Raw genomic sequence first — 21,484 nt, forward strand, 5'->3', positions numbered from 1 at the left:
ACTATGTAGAAAGAATAAGAAGCATAAATGCAATAATGCAGTGCAGGATAAGTCATCAACGCCTATTTGCTATTTTCCAGGAAATGACAAACCCTAAAGAGAGGCAGAGTTGGACAGATGTTCATTTATTCATCGTGGAGTGCACATTAGTTTCCCCCTGTATTTACAGTAACAGTTACACAAGATAATCATCAGTATGATTGACTTTTCTCATGACAACAAAAATATAGTGTTTGATTATTGCAATTCAGAATGTGCCAGACAATCAACAGTCAAAGTAACGTGGAGGAAGTGTTTCTGAAATATTTATTGACGAATGCAAACAGGGCTGAAGTGCAGCGCTCCGACTCTACAAACGGCGAGCCCTGCAGTGTCTATTGAGCCCCGTGATGTACAACAGGTAATAAACAAACACAGTAACAGTCATACAGTAATACTAGAATGCACATTCTTATAGAATGACTTGTCTGCAGTGTCCTTCTATTAACTAAAACTACTGTATCTGCTAATAGCAAAAAAAAAATATATATAATACTTCAAATAGCGAGTCGTCTCTTCGGAAAATAACAGCAGGGTTACTTATTGAAAGAAATAATAAAAATCTTGTTGGTAGAGATTTATACAGCTTACATTGCCTTATTTTACCTCCAACATAATCATTCCCATAGAGGGTAGTAGTAATGGCTGACGAAATTTCAAGGACTTTAATTAAAGCAATAAATACATGTTTGTCAGAAGACTAAAAATAGCATAACAACTGGAGGCCATTGTTATTTATTAGCATCTTATTCAAATATTGTTAATATTTGTATTGTTCTCAAAAGTACAAATATATTCAGGTTTTTAAATACAGCCTCGTGATGTGATGTAACAGTCGCTTCCCATTTTTTTTTTTTTTTTTACAATGTTAGGATTTCTTTTTTTTTCTAAACAAAATCTTTTTTTCCCCACATAAGGAATGTTTGCAGGCAGCCAAACTGTAAATATGGCATTTGTAAAACACAGATGTGTTGGCAAAGTCCTCCTGAGCACCACCTGTGTGTGTGCAGCAGCCTCCTCAGGCTGTTAGCACTTCTCTCTACCCACAATGCACCTCTCCACACCTGAGAATCGCTGATTTCTTTTCCTTACAGACATCCTTTTTGTGTTTGTGAAAGCTTTGAGATTTAAGACAATCATAGTGACAATTTCTGTGTTCACATGCATGTGTGTAAACCTTGCAATACAGAATAATGCAGGGTTGTTTTGTGCGCCTGTTGCAAGGCAGCAGTTGTAATCAATCAATCAATACAGTGCTGCTAAATCGGATCTGGGGCAGAGTAAAAGGAGAAGACTCAGGAGAGGATCTGGAGCGGAGGGCTGGTTGTCTCAGGTCTGAATGCACAGGATGGGAGAACATAAAGGCTACAAATAATACTGTGGCTGATGGTCAGTGTTGTGTAGAGAAGAGGGGGTGAGGCTGAAGGGGGCAATAGGTTCAAGGCTGGGGCACTGCACTGGGCTCCTTGTCATAGATGTAGCTGCCCACGCCACCAGTGTTCACGCCTGGAAAAACCACAGGGGAGAGCAGTTGGGGGGGGGGGGGGGGGGGGGGGGGGGGTCAGAGAAGGACAAGAGAAGGTTCAACATAAGCAGGACATGTTACAAAACACTTCCACACTGATGAAATGTGTGCAACGTGTGCATGGTGCAAGTGCTCAACATTCAGTTTTCAAGTGTAGCTGATAATTAGTGGGTTGACAGCACCCCCTAGCGGTTACCTTTGGGCCCGAAGAGAACAGCATAACATGGTTTGTGGCAGTAAGGCTGGCCATCATGCTGTAAGGAGAAACACTTATCAGTGGCACATGGTTTAAATAACAGCAGTCAAAGGCATGAGGCCTGCAGTTCTATAGATTTCTATTGTATACCATAGGTTATACACAGTAGAGCGACTAAATTAGATATTTTTTGAAATACTTTAATAATCCCATCAGGGAAATTGCTTAAGGCATAAAAGAAATGGTGCTTTTTCCACTGCATGACCTTGACAGGGTTACATATTCTGACAAATTCTTTGTGTGGAATAGGAAAGAAATTAGGATGCCTTGCAAGGCTCACTGGAAGTAAGTAGTAAAGCCTGCCCTTTACGTTTTTTTCCTTTACGCCTCTGCTTCTCACCTCTGCATGGCTGCCGGCAGACAAAGTCTTGCTGCACCTCTCGCAGCGCAGGCAGGGTCGATGCCAGTCCTTTCCCAAGGATGTCACCTTCTCAGCTATTGTCACCAACACACACACACACACACCTGTGAGGAACTGTGGAAAACACTTTACAGGTTCACACATATTACACCAACACTTCCAACCCTGGAAGTGTGGAGCTACTCACCAAAATACACCTTCTTGTTGCATCGAGGACACAGGTTGGCCTCCCCGGAAAAAGTGGTGATGCTGCCAGCTGCAGGCACATTTACAGAATATCATAAGAGAGGCAAGGCAGAGGAAATGATGCAATGAATGACCACTCGTCTTTCCAGTTAGGTGTAAAATCCAGTGGACTAATAATTTAGGGATATAAAAATTGAAACATGTACTAAACAGATTTTATATATTTCAAGAGGGAATTATTGAATAAAGAGGCCACTCCTGCCAATTCATATTCTCCATGCCAACTTACAACACTTCTCTCACTCCCTCCTACAGCAGCCAATCATGTGATGTGTTGAAAACAAAGACGTTTTATATCTAAGGTCTTCAAATCTAAAGTGATTGCAGGCCTCAGTGGGTGGAACATCATTTACAGTGACTGTCTTCCTGTCGTCAAGATTTCTCTGCAAACACGCCCAATCTACAAAATCTCCATTAAGTCTCAAGAGACTTTGTGTACTAATTTTCTCTTCTCTGAGTCAGCAGCTTTCATTCTGAGCTTCCTGAAAACACCCATCAGGCTGTTTCACAATAACACAAGCTGACATGAGACACAATTTACAGTATTTAATTATTCACCTTTCGATGGTGCCTTGGGTACAAATGTTCGCTTCTCGTCAGGTTTTGGGCCTGAATCCCCGGTAGTGGAAGATGGGTTGTTGTTGGCCGGAGTATCATACACGTAAGAGCCCGCGCCACCAATGTTCACACCTGATGTAAACCGGATGTAAAGGTGGAAAAATATAGAATACTTTCAAAAAAATGCAGAAACCACAATATTGTTTAATATTCACTGTGTTCTGTAGGTGTATTCATTATTTGTAGACTGTTTTGGTGACTTGTACTTTACCTTTTGGCCCAAAGAGGGCAGCATAGCATGGTTTGTGGCAGTAGGGCCTTCCATCATGCTGTGGTAGAGACATTAACAAACTGATTCACCAGGCATATAAGGACAAAATTAAAAACCTACGGATGTAAAGGGGAAATTACACATTTGACAGGTCATATTTCTGACATCATATGTCATATGGGCTTTTGAGAGAGAGAGAGACTGAGTGTGTCCAAAAACGGAGAGCAGCATTTTGTTTTCAATGTCACGGCTGTCTAACGATGATGTCACTGTCACAGGTTGCTGCCACACCTAATAATGACCTCGGCTCTTTACGCTCCAGTGCACGTATGTGTTTGCACACGTGTGACTGCCTACGTTTCCACTTGATGAGGAGAAAAAAAAGCATAGATGGCTTGTAACTAATGCATGCTGGGAATATGGCTGTCATTGCAGGAGCATGTGACCGGCTCAGAGAGGAGAGGAGATCAGGGCTGGGAGCCAGGGTGACCACTGGTCCAGAGCCCAATGCCCATAGATGAGAAGAATCAAGCAAAATGCAGCAGGCGAGGCGCCAGGCCCTGGGTGGTAAGGGAATAAAGCTGGTGTTAAACAAGGCACATAGTACCCACAATCCCCTCTGTTTTGGCCACTTGAGCTTGTTTTTTCCAGGCAAAAAGAAAGGTTCTCTCACCTTTAATAATGAATTAACCGTGACTGGATCAGCTACTGTTAAAGCAACCATGCACTCCTTTTCCTGTTTGACATTTATGAGATCCGTGACCACCAATGGGAGGCTGTGACTAAGCACTGATGACTTTCTCAGGACCAGACACACAGGGCTTCACTGTCTTCTGTTGCAATGTGTCTGCGGATATGAATTGTCAAGACCCTAAAAATGGATAATCCACTGCAGTACAGCCCACTCTCTTCACAGATATTAACTTCCCACATCCCCAAATTTAAATCTGTCTTTTGCGTTTATTCCTCTTTTGTATTGTAACCTCCATTAGCCTTATCTTAAACCACCACTCCTTTGCTGGACTGCCGGTACTGTGTTAGACACCAGAAGGAGAATGGACCCCTGGCGGTTTTTGTTCTGCTTTTCTCTTCCTTTATAAATAAAGGAAGAGAAAAGCAGACATGATATTAACCATTTTCAGGATCAGTTAGGCTGCTAAACCATTTAGTGTGTTTGCAATGCAGTACACATTTTATTGAATTTGGCTTATAAAACCCTTAAGAGAAAGCATTGTCTAGTTGTGACCCATTCTCAGGGGTTGTGAGGTTGTTGTGGGTAATGTAGGAAGCAGACAAACAAGGATGGTAAGACTACAACACACTGCATCATCTTGCAGCCAACTTCAGGCAGCCTTACTACACAAAAACTTTTAATCTCATCTCATAATCTTTTATTAAATGGAGTTTGCTTAGTAAGCAGAAGACTGTGGTGCATTAGCCAGTCTAACTGTCTTTACACTGTTGACCCCTGAGGCCCCTTCAATCGAGCATCAATCAAGCATCCCAGTTTTCTTGGAGGAGAAGACTACACTACTTCTGGAGTGTGTTGAGTTTTTATCTTAATTGTGTAGTGGTACAGAGAGTCATGATCTTTTAAGGTCAACAGTGGAGGCTTGTCACCTTGTCTCCTCCAGTCTGGCTCTTTGCCACCAGCCTCAGGGAGCTGCTGCCCTCCTTTTAGCCCACAGACATCAGGCCACACTGGGCTTCAATCCTGCCCCCCCCCTTCCCGACTCCTTTTAAAGAAACATCTGAGGTTCGTAACCTCCTGCATACCAGCCCTGAGATGACAACAAACTCTCCCACAGTCTTTTTACATGTTTTTTTTTTTTCAAATGACATGTCTCTCTGCCTCATTGTGTTTCCATGACGATGATCTAATGTTAAGTTTTTTTTTCCTACTAAAGTCAGGCCTTGTGGCATGGCTCTGCAACCCCGGGGCGGGATTTGGATGGTGTCCATGTTGAGAGAGAGAGAGAGGATGGAGGGGAAGAAGAGGATCGTGGGGCGAGAGAGTGCAGGCCTCAGAGAGATTGTGTGAGTACATTACTGTAATCATGCAGAGATTAAACAGCACAGCAGCATCCTTTGGGGGTCTGCAGGGAAACTGCTTTTGTGTACAAAGAGACTGAGATCACATCCTCCTTGACCAGAGAAAAAAGGCGGGAGTCTGTGTGATATTCACTCATGTACAGAGGGGGTGAAAATGAATTGTTGGCGTGGGTCATGAACGGCAAAATAAAAAAAGGCCGAGATAAGAAAATCCCCAGGGGGAAGGTGCCAGATAGTGAGCAGTGAGCAGTGCACAGTCGGTGAAATCTGTGTTGAGACGTGATACTGCAGCCTGATTATGTAAGACAGAGAGGAAGGATCTGAAAGCGGTTAGAGGTTATAATTCCCAGGACGATGCATACATATTGACAGATGCTACCAGACACAAAACAAGGCAGGAAAAAGGACATGCACTCAGCAACTTCCTTTGGAAAAATGCATGAGATCAGCAAAATAAAAACACTGTAAAAAGGCCATGCAAGAGCGTGTACAGTGTAATTTTCTAAAGGTTCAAATACTTAAACCGATTTTTAAGTTTTATTCAGTAAAAGTTCAAAAGGATAAAACATTGTGAAATTCTGCCAGTAAGTCAATATACAGAATAACACAGCATTTTCTTGTCAGATTTTCCAAAAACGATACGTACTAGGAGGTCCTAGGTGACCTTTGACCTGTGAACAACACCAAGTCATTTCAGAAGAACATTGTTTGTGCACTCCACAGATTCTTAATCACTGTCCTAGCTACAGGACAAAAAACTATATTTCATGCTTTTTCTTTGAATGTCATATTTTTGACCTTTTGTTAACAAATATAATGTATAGAAATATATCCAAACCATCACCTATGATGAGGTTTGGTGCCCACTGTGGTGGCCGACTAGGAAAATGATCTAACAAGACAAAACCAAGACAGTTTTTGTGCCAAACTGACTGTGAACTAGTTCAAATTTCTGCTGTGAAGTCATTTTAACATGGACGTCTGTGAGGATTGAGGTACTGCAGTTTTGGGCATTTTCTAACCCATGCCTTCCAGCCTGTGTTAAAGCATTGTGACCATTTTATTTTAATTAAAAATATTCATCTGCCCCCAGGAATCTTGTTTAACAACCACTTTTTGATTTGACCTGAAAACAATGGTTTAGTTGCTGAAACTATAGTTTTCTTTGTGTTCTGTGTGCTACATCCTACTGACCTCAGCATGGCCTCCAGCATTCAGAAGCTTGTTACAGCGATCACACTTGAGACACAATTTGTGCCAGTCCTTGCCCAGCGATGACACCTTTTCAGCTGCACATGAAAGACAAAAGAAAAAACAAAGAGAATGGAGGAATGAATGCAAACATTCACATGAAACAGCATTTATATAGATTCGATCTGAACAATGGCCTGTATTTTCTCCGTCGATTGTGTCAGACTTTGTATGTGTTCTAATGTGCCGTTCAATCAGTCATCACAGGGAGAGGGATGACGTCCCTCGTTGCTTCACTCTCCACCATAATGATTAGTTTGTACTGTATTTCTTTGCCCTGATGGACATCCTGTCATCGGGCCAACTAAGTGATTGTTTTCTGGAGTGTGTGTGTGTGTGTGTGTTGTAGGGGGATACTGGGCATGCCTGTGTACCACAAAGGATGCTGTGATGATGTCATTGTGCGACATTTTAGACTAAGTCCAGCTGGTGCAGGGGGGTGCCCACATCTAACCCAGATCCTTTGTTTTTCCCCCCACACACACACCCATCCCCCAGTTTACTGTATACCCGTCCTGCCTCAGATGGCCCCTCAACCCCATTTCCGCCCCCTTTTTCTCCTCTCGCCCAGACGGACTGCCCCTCCAGACAAGCAAGGGACCAGTAATTATAGACTTTCCAATAATAAATCACCACTGCTTTCACACAATGGGCCCCAAGGAGTTGTGCAGGCAGCAGAGGAAACACCTTCTCTTATCAAGGCAGGGCACAAATAGCCGGATACTGGAGTCTGTTTCCTACATACACTCACTGAAAGACACACACAAACATGCACATGTATGTATGGTATGCAGACATAGAGACAATTGCTTCCTCCTCCTCTTCCACCTCATTAAAAGTACTGTTAAGTAAGCTAGCAGCAAAATAAAAATCAATTTTATTCCTAATGCACTTTTGGCACATCCACTGAAGTCAAATTTCTTTTTCTGGTAATCAAGTTAAATTCGATTTGATTTGATGTGAGTCACAAAAATGATGTTACGGGTGGAAAACTCTTCTTCTGAGGAGTGCTTTAAGAGATCAGAATACTGCCTGCTGAGGTTTCTGTTCACTCTCTAATCAGTTTCACCGTCAGTTCTTCCTGTCAATTAAAACACTGAGACAAATGGGCAACAACAACACCCCAGAGAGAAGCTTAAGAAAGGGGGAGTGCAGGGTGAAGACAGAGGGGACACTTAAGAGCAGAGGACTGCTGAGTTTGGCGAATCAAAATGCCTGAGATGTTAAATCACTTTTAAAGATACTGTCTACCTGATTAAAAAGCCTACAATAAATCACTTTGAATCAATAAGTGTCTTTTAAGACTCTACTGTAGCTGGATGAGGTGTATGAATTGACAAGTCTGTGCTGATAACCTGTTACTTGTTCATGTTTACACCCAAATTCAGGCATCACAGGTGTACAGAGTTAACAGTCTAACACTTTATTTAACCGGTTAAACACACAGTAACAATCAGTAAGCAGTGATTGAACGTTACTTTTCAGTGCCTCATCGTCAACTGTCACTTCAAGTATTATCAGTGAAGACAATTCAGCTTTCATGAACGCTTTATTGTCAATCACAGCATAATATCAACATTTCAATACGTCCTTTCAGTTCTTATATTTCAACAGAATCCTAAACATCTCTTTGCATTTTAGAATAACAGTGCACCGTCTTCACATGATGTGTAAGGAGAGTATGAATGGAACCAGCATGGCCTCCCGCTGTTGTCTCTGTGTGAGTGTGTGTGATTTATTGATACACAAACACCTCTTGACACCTATACACAGTTAAAAATAGGCTGCATTAATGTACTACAGGAACCCTGCCAGTGTGTGTGTGTGCCTGTCACTGACTGATTCATAAACGCTGAGCCACCTCAAGACTGAGGAATGGAAAAAGACGTCAGAGCCTCGCCAGTGTGTCCTCATACCTCTCCGTGTGACTGTCCACTGTTTATGAGCTCCCCTTTTTCAAAGGGCAGTTGTTATTGTAAGAGAAGCCTATCTATGTGTATTATGTGTTGTGGGAGTTACAGCGTAGGGGGGGAGGTCGAGGGAATATGCATCTGGCCCAGATGTTTATAACCCCCAGCTCTCTATCCTTATTATCCTTCATATACCCCGAACATTGAAATAAATCCAGGGCGTTTGCATTTGGGTTGGATGGCAAAAAGAAAATTAAATTATCAAATGAAAATTACGTAACGACAACACCAATGCGCTGACAGACAAGACTCGGTAATCCCAAAATAGTAAACATGTGGGCACAAATGAAGCAAATGAAGAGCCACCACATCTTCGTCTACCTCATTACGCAACAATGTGAGGATAAAAATGCGCCTACTTGTGTAAACAAACGAGCTCCTGTTCACAGGGAAGTATCCCCAGACACTCACATTTAAATTGTCAACATCAATGAGGATGTACCAAATCCTTTTAACCAGTCTGTTCTCCCTCTCACGACAACATGTGATTTGTGCCACTTTCAGTAACAAACACACACACAAAAGGATTCCCGTGTGATTTAATGTAAACAGTGTTGCCGTTTAAAACCAACTGCTGAAGAAGGAGAGGGAGTTAATCACGCCTGGCATTCCTGTCTGCTTGTTTTTGCTGTAAATCTGACTAAAATTAAGGGATTATAATAATACAGGGTTTAAAAGCAGAGGAGGGCTGAGAAATAATGCACGTCTACAAATATTTAAAAACATGACACCAAATGTACTACAGCATGTTTTAGTTACGTTTTTAAATGGAAAATCGTATATAGTTCCCATGCGATATGACCAAGTGACTCCAAACCTATGCTAAAAGAGAGAGACCAAGACACCTCTTTAATTGGATTGGAAGGCGTCTTTCTATTTTAGATTAATATTTTTATTTTGAATAACTTCTTCAGTAGAACACCAAAAGTGTATCATTGTGTCAGTTTGTAGGAGTTATGTTAATACCAGTGGGGGTCCTGATTGCAGTGTGGATGGATCAATGCAGCTGAATTGGTTTTATTTGTGGTGGGAGGCGTTCTGAAAACGGTTTCCTTCTTTTAATTGAGAAAGCGTTATGTTGACGGACGATTACTAAGGCGATTAGAAACTCTTCATCATTGCACTAAAAGAGGTGATATAAAAACTTTATTCCTATGGTGTCCTGACTGACGGATGATGCTCCTACAGGCACACTGAGCTCTCGGCAAGAAAAAAGCCCGTAGAAAGGTCATTACCAAAACGATATGATACCTGCAGCACTGTAAGCTGCTTAACTTCATTTGTAAATTCCTGGTCTAAGCTCTTCAGTCTGCCGTCGGCCTCTCTGATTGCATCGTCAATATGATTTAAATCACTGAGACAGGCTGCTGCTGAGTCTTTTTCTCAGACTAAAAGAGGCCGAACTTGACAAAAAAAACACTATCAAGCAGTGTTTAGTCATTCAGTCAGACTTTTTATTTATTAGCATTTATTGATTGATTTTCCTAGGAAATTTGAGTCATAAGATGTCTGACATCAAATAGATGCTCATCTTTGAACATGAATTGTTCGTGTGATTGAGTTTCACTTCTGCCCTGTTTGCAAAGATGGAGGCACATCAGAGAGTTATAATCGGATTCATCTTGTTTGTTCAGCTACAAATGCGTTTTATTCTACAGATTCTATTAAGAGTGAAAGCAGCTACGGTCAGACAGAGTTCCTCAGCCTGTAAAGGGAGCAAAGCCCTGCAGCAAATGGTCTACAAACACACAGTAATTGGACAGAACATTAAGCAACAGAAGTTTAACAAGGGGTCTTCAGAGGGAAAACATTAAGGCCCCATTTCTCCAAATGACTTAATTACTCCTGCCTGATTGTCAACAGTGATGAAGCAGCTGCAGTGAGACACCGGAGCTGCTGATGGACTGAGATTCACCCCGGGTCAGCAGGAGGAAAGTCAACATCACCACGAGAGAGGAACAACAACAACATCGGTATGGCTGAACTCCCATCATGCCACGCAGCAGGAAAGTCTGCTGGGGGTTGGTCCCTGACATGTCATATGGGTGCTCTTATCACTCAATAATTCGATTAGGGTGCAACGGGGGAAAATCTAATGCTTTTGACAAAGAGGATGACAACATGGCTGCTGCTTAGTGTCCAACAACGAGATAATATCAGCAAAGATTTATAGTTTATAACAGAAGTCTGTGTGCTTCAGAGAGACATCAGTTTACAGGCTTGTTAACATTTTAGCACCACATTAAGCTCGAGTCTCATAATGTTAATGATGTAACCAATGTTATTGTAAATATCTCTTGATCATGGTTGGCTGGGTGCTGTTCTGTTGCGCCTTCTGGTAAGATGGACCCATCTGTTCAGCCTTTCCTACAATAAACCCGCCCAAAACAACATACACACACTAGATACACACTGCCCTTCCTCCATCCTCTTTCCCCTTTCCCCTTCATCCATCAGTGACAGCTGAGTCCACGCGGGTGTTTCTCTTTCCTGGCTTTTGTCGCAGCAGTGTGATAACTGCATGTCCTAATAAACACCTGACTGACTGACTGACTGACTGACTGCAGGCCATAGAGGCGAAGCCGTGCCCAAACATGGAAGGTACATCACAGTCTCATGAGGAATGAAAGAAAGGAAAAAATAAGCAGCCTGTGTTTCCTTCTCTGCTTCCTCTTACTATTCTACACACCCTCAAGGACTTGTGACCTTTTGTTTAACTTTAAGACAATGGCCATTCATTTGGACACACAGGGCCATTCAACCTTCGCCCCAGGGAGGTGACTTTGAAGGAGTAAGATGTGCATTCAATCACCTGTGGTGTTTTTCCTGTCTTAGCCCGAGATTGAGTCTTTATTTTCCATCATGTGGATCTTTACTCCTTGAAGAGGGCACTAGATCACCAGATCCCTTTCAGCCTTGAAGGCAGTGTCAAGAGAAGACAAGCCAGATCATAACATGTCATCAAAAGGGTCCGTTTTGATCAACAAAATACATAATTTACTAAACTCCTCAGACTGGAAAACTAATATTTTAGCACTATTGCAGTGTGCCTGTATAACGTGAAACAAAATTACACATCATCAGTAAGTTGACCACAGTGGGGGTGTGTTGGTCATTAGAATCGATTTGTTCAGGGTCGATGTGTGCGTGCAGCTCCCTGTAGTGCTCACTGTGACAGCGCAGAGTGGAGGCCCGCACTAAAGAGCCTTTAGGAAACGTTGGATCCGTCTCTCCCTGTGGCTGATGCAACCTCATAGCAAAACTTAGCTCTGGAGGTCGTCTGTTGCCTCAGCCAAGGCGAGGTTTCCTCCCCAGGCCTTCTCTCCCTGTTCTCCCTCCGCCCTGTGTGAATAAAAAGAGGCCGACCTCGTGAATCGTGCCAGCTGACGTAAAAGGACTGCAGTTAACTCGCATCCTGTCTGTGCTGGTCAGAGGAGCCGCAGGCAAAGCACCCTTCTCCATAGTCCTGTCTCACTCGAGTTGCTCGCCCTCTCTGAACCTCTGAGCCTGTTTCCCCTTACACTGCATCTGTATCCAGAGCAGGGGCTTCAAGAGGATGCAGTCAGCATGACATGCAGACAGAGTAGTGTAGACCATATCTTCAAAAGAGCTAGCCTGTATCACTAGAATACTACTTTCAGATCTAGCTTCTGATAATTGGATAATGAGCCCTTGAGGGGAAGACATCATATGACAGAGGCATGAAAATGAGCGGTACTTAGACTCCTTTGAGTGAAGTCATCTGAGTCTTGTAGAGTCGTATAATATGATTGACTGTCTACAGGAGAGTGATGCACTGCCTTACTTTGGGACTCAAAGTCACCTGCTGTTACAGGTGGAACTAGCAGATGCTTTCAAATAACACAAGACCAAGAGCAACATTCAGAATGACAACTGTGTAGGACAGTATAGGCAACAGACTCAACATGAGCGCCTCTTATTGAAAAAAAAAATCATAGAAGAAACTGAGTCAGTGAGACTGAACTGTGATACTGAACAAATGATTGTTGTCTTTCACGTCACAGGAAATATGCACTGGTTTATCAGCTTCTGCATCAAATCCAGTTAAGGCATGGTTTTTAAGAATGAATAACTACAACTGTAAAACACTAACTACCATTTCTCTGGAACTATGTGGTGCGCAGTGTCTCAGAAGAATGTCTGAGGACATGATAATAAAAACACTGCAGAAAAAAAAGGCACAACAATACAATGTAAAGAGATGTTAAAGACCAGGTAACTACGCAAACTGTGTTTGACTTGGGTGACCAGTAAGGCCCAGTATAGCACCTTTCCATGCGTGGACAACAGATCGAGAATGTCTTATTCATTCCATCTGAATTTTCTATTGCACATTTAGTCATTTTCTTTTATTGAAAGACAACTTTTAGATAGTGGCAGACAAGATTTGGTTTTCCAGTGCATGCACCCCCTCACTTTGAAATGACCTGATCTTTTTATTATCCTTCTCTGGATGCACCAGCTTTTCCAGTTAAGGCAAACGAAACATTTCGGCATACTTTATTAAACCACATATTTTTCAGATTTGCAGTCTGCCTATCATCATACGTATCCAATTAAAATTATATCCTCTGGCACAGCAGTGCACCTGTGTTGAGCAACAAAATCTGTCCAGAAATACTGAAAACTACGGTCTGAATAATGAAAACTCTATTTGGATGAACAACCTACTTTTTGTTCCTGTACTCTCTTATGTAACAGGTCATTCTGCTGGAAGGTTTCACCTGTGTTTGGTGGAATGGGAGGGAGAAAGGGGTGAGGGCACGGGGAGGAGGGAGACAGCCTTACTTTCAGCACCTGGCTTAATGTCGTCTCCATTAGGGGATCATATTTGTGCCTCAAAAAGGCAGAGGGAAAAAAAAGGCCCCCTCATTGAGCCGGTGGGTTATGCAATGGCACCGAGCAGGAGACAACAACTCAAGAAATGATGTTACATAACTGACAAGGCACATTCACACAGCCCACTGGGCAGCCAAGTGGAAAACAGGGTACTCTAGCTTTGAAAGAGTATTGTCTGGATGTTGGGGGTAAAACCAGGAAAAAAAAGAGGTGTGTGGGAAACACTAAGGGTCGAAGGTATTCGGTCTCACTAGGAGGACAAACTGAGACACTGAAAGACTGTTGTGTGAATGGAGATGTCGTTTCGCATTATAATGCATGAGCCACTTTGAGAGACTCTGTTTAAATAAAGGCTAGCCATCTCACCCTGCTTTCCCTCCTGTCCTTGCAGTTAGTGGATGAAAAAAAAACAGAGGAAGAGGAATTCAGGGCCTGAGGCATCACCAAGCGACTGAAGGGGAGGAAAGAAGAGGTAGGAACGGGTAAATGAAAGAGAGACTCACAGCAGAATGCCATTAGTTCCCATTAAGTTTATTCACTTAGCTGCACAAAGATACACTGCTTCCATTTGTCATGCACAAGAGTTGGATCACTCAGCTGAATTTGGGTCTGGAGCTGGGAGGTTTAGTGAGCCATGCTGTGCTGTGTTCTGCATGGACTCCCTCACACGCCAGCAATGTATTTCCACTGGGCCCGGTCACATGTCAGCCAATAGTCCCTGGTGTACTATAAGCATACTCTGTACCACAGGAACTAAACAGATGCAAGGCCACAATGGGGATAGTGAAAATTGGGATTCGGCTAAACCTACAATTAAAAAGTGAATATAAATCTGTACTTTAAGCCTGCAGAAACATCAAAACAGCAGACGAGTTTGCCTTAAGTGGCAATGAAACTGAACGTTCACCACTATGAAGCAAATATCCTCAAAACCAAAAGTACTTCCATGCCAGACTGTGGCAAACACAAGTAAAGCTGCAGTGTATCGCCAATATTGGGCAACCAGCTGGAGGACCAGGTGGGTAACTGCAGGGTGGGCCAATCACAGCTTCATATAGCACACCAAGAACCACCACCGCAAGAAGAAAAAAGTACGGGAAAAAGACAATTTTCTCTCTATCAACAACACATGTCTCTGTGTAGATCTGAAGCAGGGGACTTTTCCCCCAACTTTACACCCACATTTACGTCTGTTTTATGACTTTAACAATCGTGCAGACCTGAAAATTAAAAGGGATGAGCGTAGGTGGAGCTGCTGAAGCTGACATCATGTTGATGCTTCAGGCTGAACTTTCCTCCCTTCCTGACCTCTCCCAGGTCTTGTCATATAGTTTCACAGCCTCCCTTTGCAATGACTGATTTAATTTTGCCATTAACGTCTCCCTCTGCTTCCTCAGTCCTCTGACGAGTGTAGCTAATTCAGTGCTTCCACTAGCCATTCATCATCCTCATCACTACCCAGAGCACTCTCCACCCAACAAGATACACCCTAACCAAAAATAACTCCACCAGGCTGCATCTGAGCACGTTACATAAAAAAAAAAACATAACATACACCACTGAGGAGCTGTGAGTCACCCGCTGCAGCGAAAAAGGGCTCAAATGAACTCAGACATGCGCAAAAATTTTGCATTAGAGGAAAAAAAAATCTTATTTCGCACAGATATTATTCTGTGCCTGTGGCTCTGGGGACCCGTAGGATGAGCAGCAGCTGTGATGTTCACTGCCACTCCTGTTACGTAAGAGGACTTCCATCCACTCACATAATTGGTTTTGACCCCCATGACAGCTCCGATATGTGCTGTGAAGTGTAGAAAAGATCAGTATGGAAGATGTATTGTTCCCAGCATGCGGCCAAACACAAACACAGGATTAGTCAAGGTTCAATAGGACAGCGGCAGCAGCACGTACTCTAAAAATAAACTGATCTGTATCACAGTGTTTATCTTCAGAGCTTTGAACTTACATTTACCACAATGTGAACATGAATATGCGATCTCCCTCACTGTCCGTGCTCAAGTGGGCGATCTTTGTTCACCAGGATGCAAAAGACGTGTGTGTTTGTTTACAGGTTATCATCCCACTGACGCAGCATGATGTTGCCATGCTCATCTGTGAGTGGGCAAATCTCAGCATATGGCATTTCTTCACCACTCTTGGCAAGTGTCTCCATCAAGCTTGGATGATTACCAAGCACAACACATTATAAGAAATAACCGACACAGATCACTGTGTCAAAATATGATCAATCATTCATCCAGAGTTGTGAAGGCAGTGAAAACAGGACATGTTTTCCTCCCACATTAGCATTTTTATGTTATAAATCCTTATGCAATATTTGCTTTTGGATCTTTTGTTTACATTAGCCCACTCTGCCTCTCCAGCTTTTGACTTTCCCAAAGTTCATCTCTGTGAATTATTTACCCAACCAGCAGCTTTTTGCTTAAAATAATGCATAACTCGGCGAACTGTGGGAAATTCCTTTGGTAAATATTGGAAATCTTTATATTTTTTTCCAGCCAATAGGCGCATATTGATCTATGTAATGTAGTTAAAAATAGCAAGCTGCTGTCACACAGATTCAACAAAATATATCTTTGAATATATTAATGCATTGAATTAAAACATTGTTCAAAAAACAGAGAAAGTCTAAGGTTGTGTTCATATTCAGAACTTCATTGAAAAAGTGGACATTTTTAGAAGATGTTCCCAATATTCTGCTCTTAGTTTTCAATGAATGAATATTAAATCGATCATAAACAACACAGGTGAGTTTTATAAATCAAGAAATTACACTTAAAATTAAATGTATGATCGATCCTCTGTCAGGAGATTATTTGAAATGACGAGCGGGATAAACAGCCAAAAGTAATTCAGGAGCATCCAGGCGCTCATAAACCGGCCATCACTTACCGAAATACACCGTCTTCTCACACTTGGGGCACTTTGAAGCCATGTTGCTGATGTTGTGGGTCGAGTGAAAGTGATCTGTGTGTTTGTTGTTTGTCCGGAGCGGCGCCCACACTCTTGTCTTCGTCCTCTTTGAGCTCTTCCCTCCACAGCAAGTGTCGCGCTCAGAAGCTGGAGCATCTATCCAGCCAATGGGTCCTCATTTGCATAGCCCCGCCCCCTCACACACAGCCACATACTCATCCTGATGCCTCCTTCACGGGGTGTGGGAAATTTGGCGACTTATCAACAAACTGGGCAAAAGAGTGAAAGTTTCTTTTTTGTTTGCGGTCCATTTACACATTAAAATCTCTGTAGCAGATTATTATTATTTTTATATATTATTTTTTTACATTTTCTTCATCTTATTTAACACCTGCAGCTGCAGCCATTGTGCTGCCTTCACTTTTTATATAAACAGCTACTTGCAAAGCCATAAAGGCTGTCATGGAGGTACATTTTATATGTTACTTTTAAAGCACTTTACAGCTGCATTGCTGCATTTTTATGAGCCCTCACACAGCTATAAGATACTTTTATTACTGCCAGACTAAGGACATGAGGTAGCAGTGCTGTTATTATGTTGTATTTATGCTTATTTAAACGAATAGGTATAATCCTTCAAAGTAATTATTATCCTATTTTATTTGTGCTAGGTTTGTTTAAATCATACCTAAGCATTAAGAGTCTTTACAGGTGTCAGTCTTACGAGCAGCCCTTGAAGGCAGCATGTCTCTGTCTGTGAGTCAGTCTGTGGTCTGCCCTGGCCAGGCGGGAAAGCTTTTGGGCAAGTGGTGGGGCAGCCCACTGGGGCAAACACACACCCATTTCCTTTCTCCCCTTTTCCACAGGAGGAGCAGGCAGTGTTTGGTTGAATCACAATGCACTCTTTCAGAGTGAGTGACTCGTAGGAATTTGTCAGGGAAGGGAAGACGCTGAAACGTGGCTCGGGTGGATCAGCTTTCCTTTTAGAAGGCTTGCTGGCTTCTTGTCAAAATTAGGCGTACTGTGAGACACAGGCGGAGCTGGAACACAGCTTCTGAATTTCTCACAGTGCAGAATGACATGTAGTTGTTGCATTCACTCAGGATGACTAAATAAAACACTCATTGACAAGAGATTATCAGAGCCTGTCTGTTTCTTTACCCCCCAGGCCTCTTGAGAGTGACTGAGATCATCTCTTTCACACATCAGTGCTGTCTGGTCTGTCTGCCTGGTGACACAGAGCAGGTTCTGGTCCAGGAACAGACACTCTGATATTTCCCACATCTGTGTCCCTTCTGATAAGCACCCGTCAGCATTGCCTGCAACAGGTTCCTCCTTATCTCTGAGTTCACTGTTTTAAAAAGAACCCAACGGTCAGCTGGAGGAGACCTAACAGACTCGTAGATAGTCTTGTGTGTTGTACAGAGGACAGGAGTTCATTACTGTTCACCTCTAGTTGTTTGCTGTGGTTGCAGGTTTGTCTGCCGGTTCAGCTACAGTGCAACTATCAGCTCTAAACCTGCTGAGAGGAGAGAAGGTCAAATATATGTCTGAAAATAAAGGGCTAATGTTCTCTGTAGTGCTCGGCTCACTGAACACAGGAAGGGTTTATTTTCTGCTGTGTAAGAGGCTGCAAAATGGCAAAATGAAGGTAAAATTGATGTGATAAGGGAAGAAATTGTTGCACCTGACAGGCGTGTTTTTCAAAGGCAGTGTGATTTGAAGCTTTTGAGGAGTGGATGATGCCAGAGAGAGTAGATTGGACATATCCAGGCCACTAGCTTTACTTTCAACTTTTTTTTCTGATCTGATGCTTGGTTCAGATATGCGCTGTTCCTCTAGTGCAGATCAAGCATCCAACCCCACGGGGCACAGACAGAAATAGGCGGCAGAAAGGGGTACATGGGGAAGGCCAAGGTGGTCCTAAGGGCCTTAAAGCATGTTTGAGCTGTTATACAGCAAAAGTAATTGAAAAAAAAAACACCACAATGTGACACATCCTAATGTTTTATTTATCAAAATGCATCCTTAAGGAGACAGCATCGGTTTTATACATGAAGATCAGTTTACTGAACACGACTCCTCGAGATCACAGGTTTGAGGATCTTGGATTTGGCTCACACATTTTAACTAAACGCTTTGAAGTTGATGACAGGCTGATCTGATGAAAAAGACCCTGGAGATGCAGATAGATGAGATGTGGATAGTAGTAGAGATAGTGTTACTGGAGCACGATGAATACTAAAGACAAATAAAATAAAACTAATTCAGGACATTCAATCAAATTAAGGTTTCAATTTTTTTCCATAGAAAATATGTTCTTGATTTTTGTTTTACTATTTTAGGCCAGTTTCACCTAAAATTCATATAAAAAACTCACTTTAAAATGTTAGTACCAAACTACAGTATATGGTCTATGAAAATAATATGTACCAAAATCCTCTTTGTGCACCATTTAATTAAGGATTAACTAAACAAAACGTGTGATAAAATAGTGATAAAATACATAAAATCACCACTAAGTTCAAAATCTTGCTCACAGTAATAGTAGTATAGTTTTTGGGAAACAAACTCCTCTGGTAGTGTTTGACTCTACTCAGCCCACAGCACAAGGGTGTTTATGAATTCCAGTGGAACACCTGTCTTAAACCAACTACTCACCCCTAAGGCACATTACACTAGGCCTGCACCCGAAAGCAAACAGGTGCTGCCTCTGGCCCCAGACATGTGAAAATCCAGCATTTCTGCGTTCAGTTCCTTCCGTTTTCCTTCCTTCCTTCCTTCCTTCCTGTCCATCGCACACACAAAAACTCACACATTCAAAGCTCCACAGATGCAAATGCAGGCATAATCCACGCGAGCCACGTGACAAGTCGTGTGCTGTGAGAAGCCTACAGAGCTCAACCCAAGACCAGAAAACAGGCACAAGTGCCAAAGAGGTGCCACCAGATGACTTGATGGAGGGATACTGAAACCGCTTTTTAAAAAGCACATCATGTAAAAGACCTCAGACAGCTGCATAGACAACATGTGATCTGTTAGGGAAGCACGTGCATGTTTTGAGTAAGAGAGAGAAAAAAGGAGTCGGAATTAATTATTGAAATGTTCCCATAGCGCACAGTCGAGAGAGCTGATTACTTTAAAAACGCAGCCTATGTTTAGCTCTGCCAGGAGACAGGCATAAAAGACTGAACATTCTTAGCTGATGATAAGCTATATGTTGCCGAAGACAGAGTGGTCATTCATATCTTCTGGATAAGAGTGAGAGGATGAGTCGGGCAGCTTTATCTGCCTCCAGGGTGGATGTGATGCCGAGCCACAATACAAGTAAGTTACTATCCATACCAAGCCCATTAGGAAACTATTTCCACATGATTTACACTAATATTCATCAGCTGTCTGACTGAATGGGTCCTCCTCTACTAAACTGCCCCCTCAGGTCTACACATCACCTACAACCAAATCTTACTCCGTGACCTCTTCAACCCTGACCTATCACACACATGCACACCGGGACTTCTGACACAGCCCTGGAGCGTGGATGTTGCAGACAAAACAAGAGTTTGTTTGTACTGTAGCTACACGACAGTGCAGACAAGAGAGTCCTCCTGTGTTTTTATGCAATCATGGACAGTCAATGTTTGAAGTGTTTTACTCCCACAGGGACTGTGAGGGGTTTAGAGTCCACTGAATGCCATTTTTAGTGACGTGGGTGTATTGTTTTGTTTGGCAAACATCTTCACGGGCCACTGTTGGTCAAAGTTCCACGTGCATGCACTTTCACTAAGCCTAATTTTAGCTGCACTCTAAATATTCAATAAATCAGTCATATCATTTTCCTGCACTCTGTTTGTTTACAGTATAAATACAAGCTTTTTTTGATGGGGTGCACATGTGCTGTGTCGTTTCGATGGGCGTAATAGAAGCCCATGATGAATCCCAGTGAGGGCCCCTGCGGAGGGAGGGTGTGGCGGAAGCAGCTGGCAGATGTTTTTGGAGGTTTTTGATCTCTCTCTATCTTGATGTTCTGTGATCCTCCCTTTCACACAGCTTCCTATCATCTTAGAGAGAGTCTACCCACACTAATATTAAAAATAGAATAATGTTTACAAGCTAGCTTTATTTTCTAATGTCCTTTACTAATCACAGACTTTCTTTGACTGATTAGTAATCAATATAGCCGTGAAGTGGGGAATGTGCTGCGTGTGCTCCGCTCCTCAGGCATCAGTCAGCAGTCTAGTCACTCAACACAGCCACAGACTGACAGCTGTGCAGATGTGTTATTCATGTAGTCTGCATGTTTAAACAAATCTTTGACATTTTGCAATAGGGACGCTTTCTTGTTGACAGTTGGACGATCAGATCGATAGACAAAATTCCTGAGTCTTCATTCTTCATAGTGACATTTTGTGCTTGTTGTTTGCTCTTCAAAGCTACTATGAACAAAAAGTCTTTGGTATGATGTTTGTCTGAAATCCCCTTGAGGAACTGTCTAGTCATTCACATGTCTTTCATCTGACAGGCGATCCCATGCAAAGCCTGCCCGCAAACAGCTTCAGTCTCTGCGACAAGGTCTGGCCTGCTTGGTCCTCCTGAGGCTGGCCGTCATAATAAAAATCTCAGCACTGGAAAGTTTTTTTTTACCTCAGCATTTAACAAAGCATGTCTGTTTCTACCACACAGTTTTGGCCCAAGTCAAACTGACTGGTCACATTCAGTACATGAAAAGTTGTTCCACTGGATGTAAAGAAAAACCTGCTGCGTATGTACTCTTGACTTGAGTGGGGTATAATTAGACCCCTCTTTACATGGGCGGTGCCGCAGTGGAAACAAAGCTTGCTCTACAACACCGGTTCCACCCTGGTTTTAGATGTGTGTTAAAAGCCCACCTTGTGTTTATTGGATTTTCACACCTTTCCGTCATGCTACTTTACAGGACACACGTTACGTAGACAAAATGCATTGTGCAGGGTTATTGATGACAATAAAGAGGCATTCTCTGGCATCTTGTTGTCATCAGTTTTTAGTACCTGACATATATATGGCGGCTAACTGCCTCCTTTCCTTCTTCATCATGGTGATGTGGTTCAAATGTCCACAAAAACATTGTTACTTGACCTTTCCAATGATTCCTGATTATGTGCATGACACATTTTCAGTT

At 42.5% G+C, this 21,484-nt stretch overlaps 1 protein-coding gene across 1 annotated transcript; it reads right to left on the reverse strand.

The window, feature by feature from the left end:
* Positions 1–292: 292 nt before the first annotated feature.
* crip2 (cysteine-rich protein 2) lies at positions 293–16,465 on the reverse strand. The gene is made up of 8 exons (XM_028395811.1): positions 16,303–16,465; positions 6,503–6,597; positions 3,257–3,314; positions 2,986–3,117; positions 2,369–2,437; positions 2,161–2,255; positions 1,761–1,818; positions 293–1,545 (listed from the first exon to the last, which is right to left on the reverse strand). Exons 1-8 carry the CDS (start codon positions 16,343–16,345, stop codon positions 1,478–1,480), a joined length of 618 nt encoding a protein of 205 aa, XP_028251612.1. The 5' UTR covers positions 16,346–16,465; the 3' UTR covers positions 293–1,477.
* Positions 16,466–21,484: the final 5,019 nt, after the last annotated feature.

Source organism: Parambassis ranga, chromosome 22, assembly GCF_900634625.1.
Source record: "Parambassis ranga chromosome 22, fParRan2.1, whole genome shotgun sequence".
NCBI lineage: Eukaryota > Metazoa > Chordata > Actinopteri > Ambassidae > Parambassis > Parambassis ranga.

Coding starts and splice junctions, on each gene's coding strand:
- crip2 (XM_028395811.1), bottom strand. CDS start 16,345: ATGGCTTCAAAGTGCCCCAAGTGTGAGAAGACGGTGTATTTCG. Junction 3,315..6,502: donor ATGCTGGAGGCCATGCTGAG/GTCAGTAGGATG, acceptor TCTCTACCACAG/CATGATGGAAGGCCCTACTG. Junction 2,256..2,368: donor CAACAAGAAGGTGTATTTTG/GTGAGTAGCTCC, acceptor TGGTGACAATAG/CTGAGAAGGTGACATCCTTG.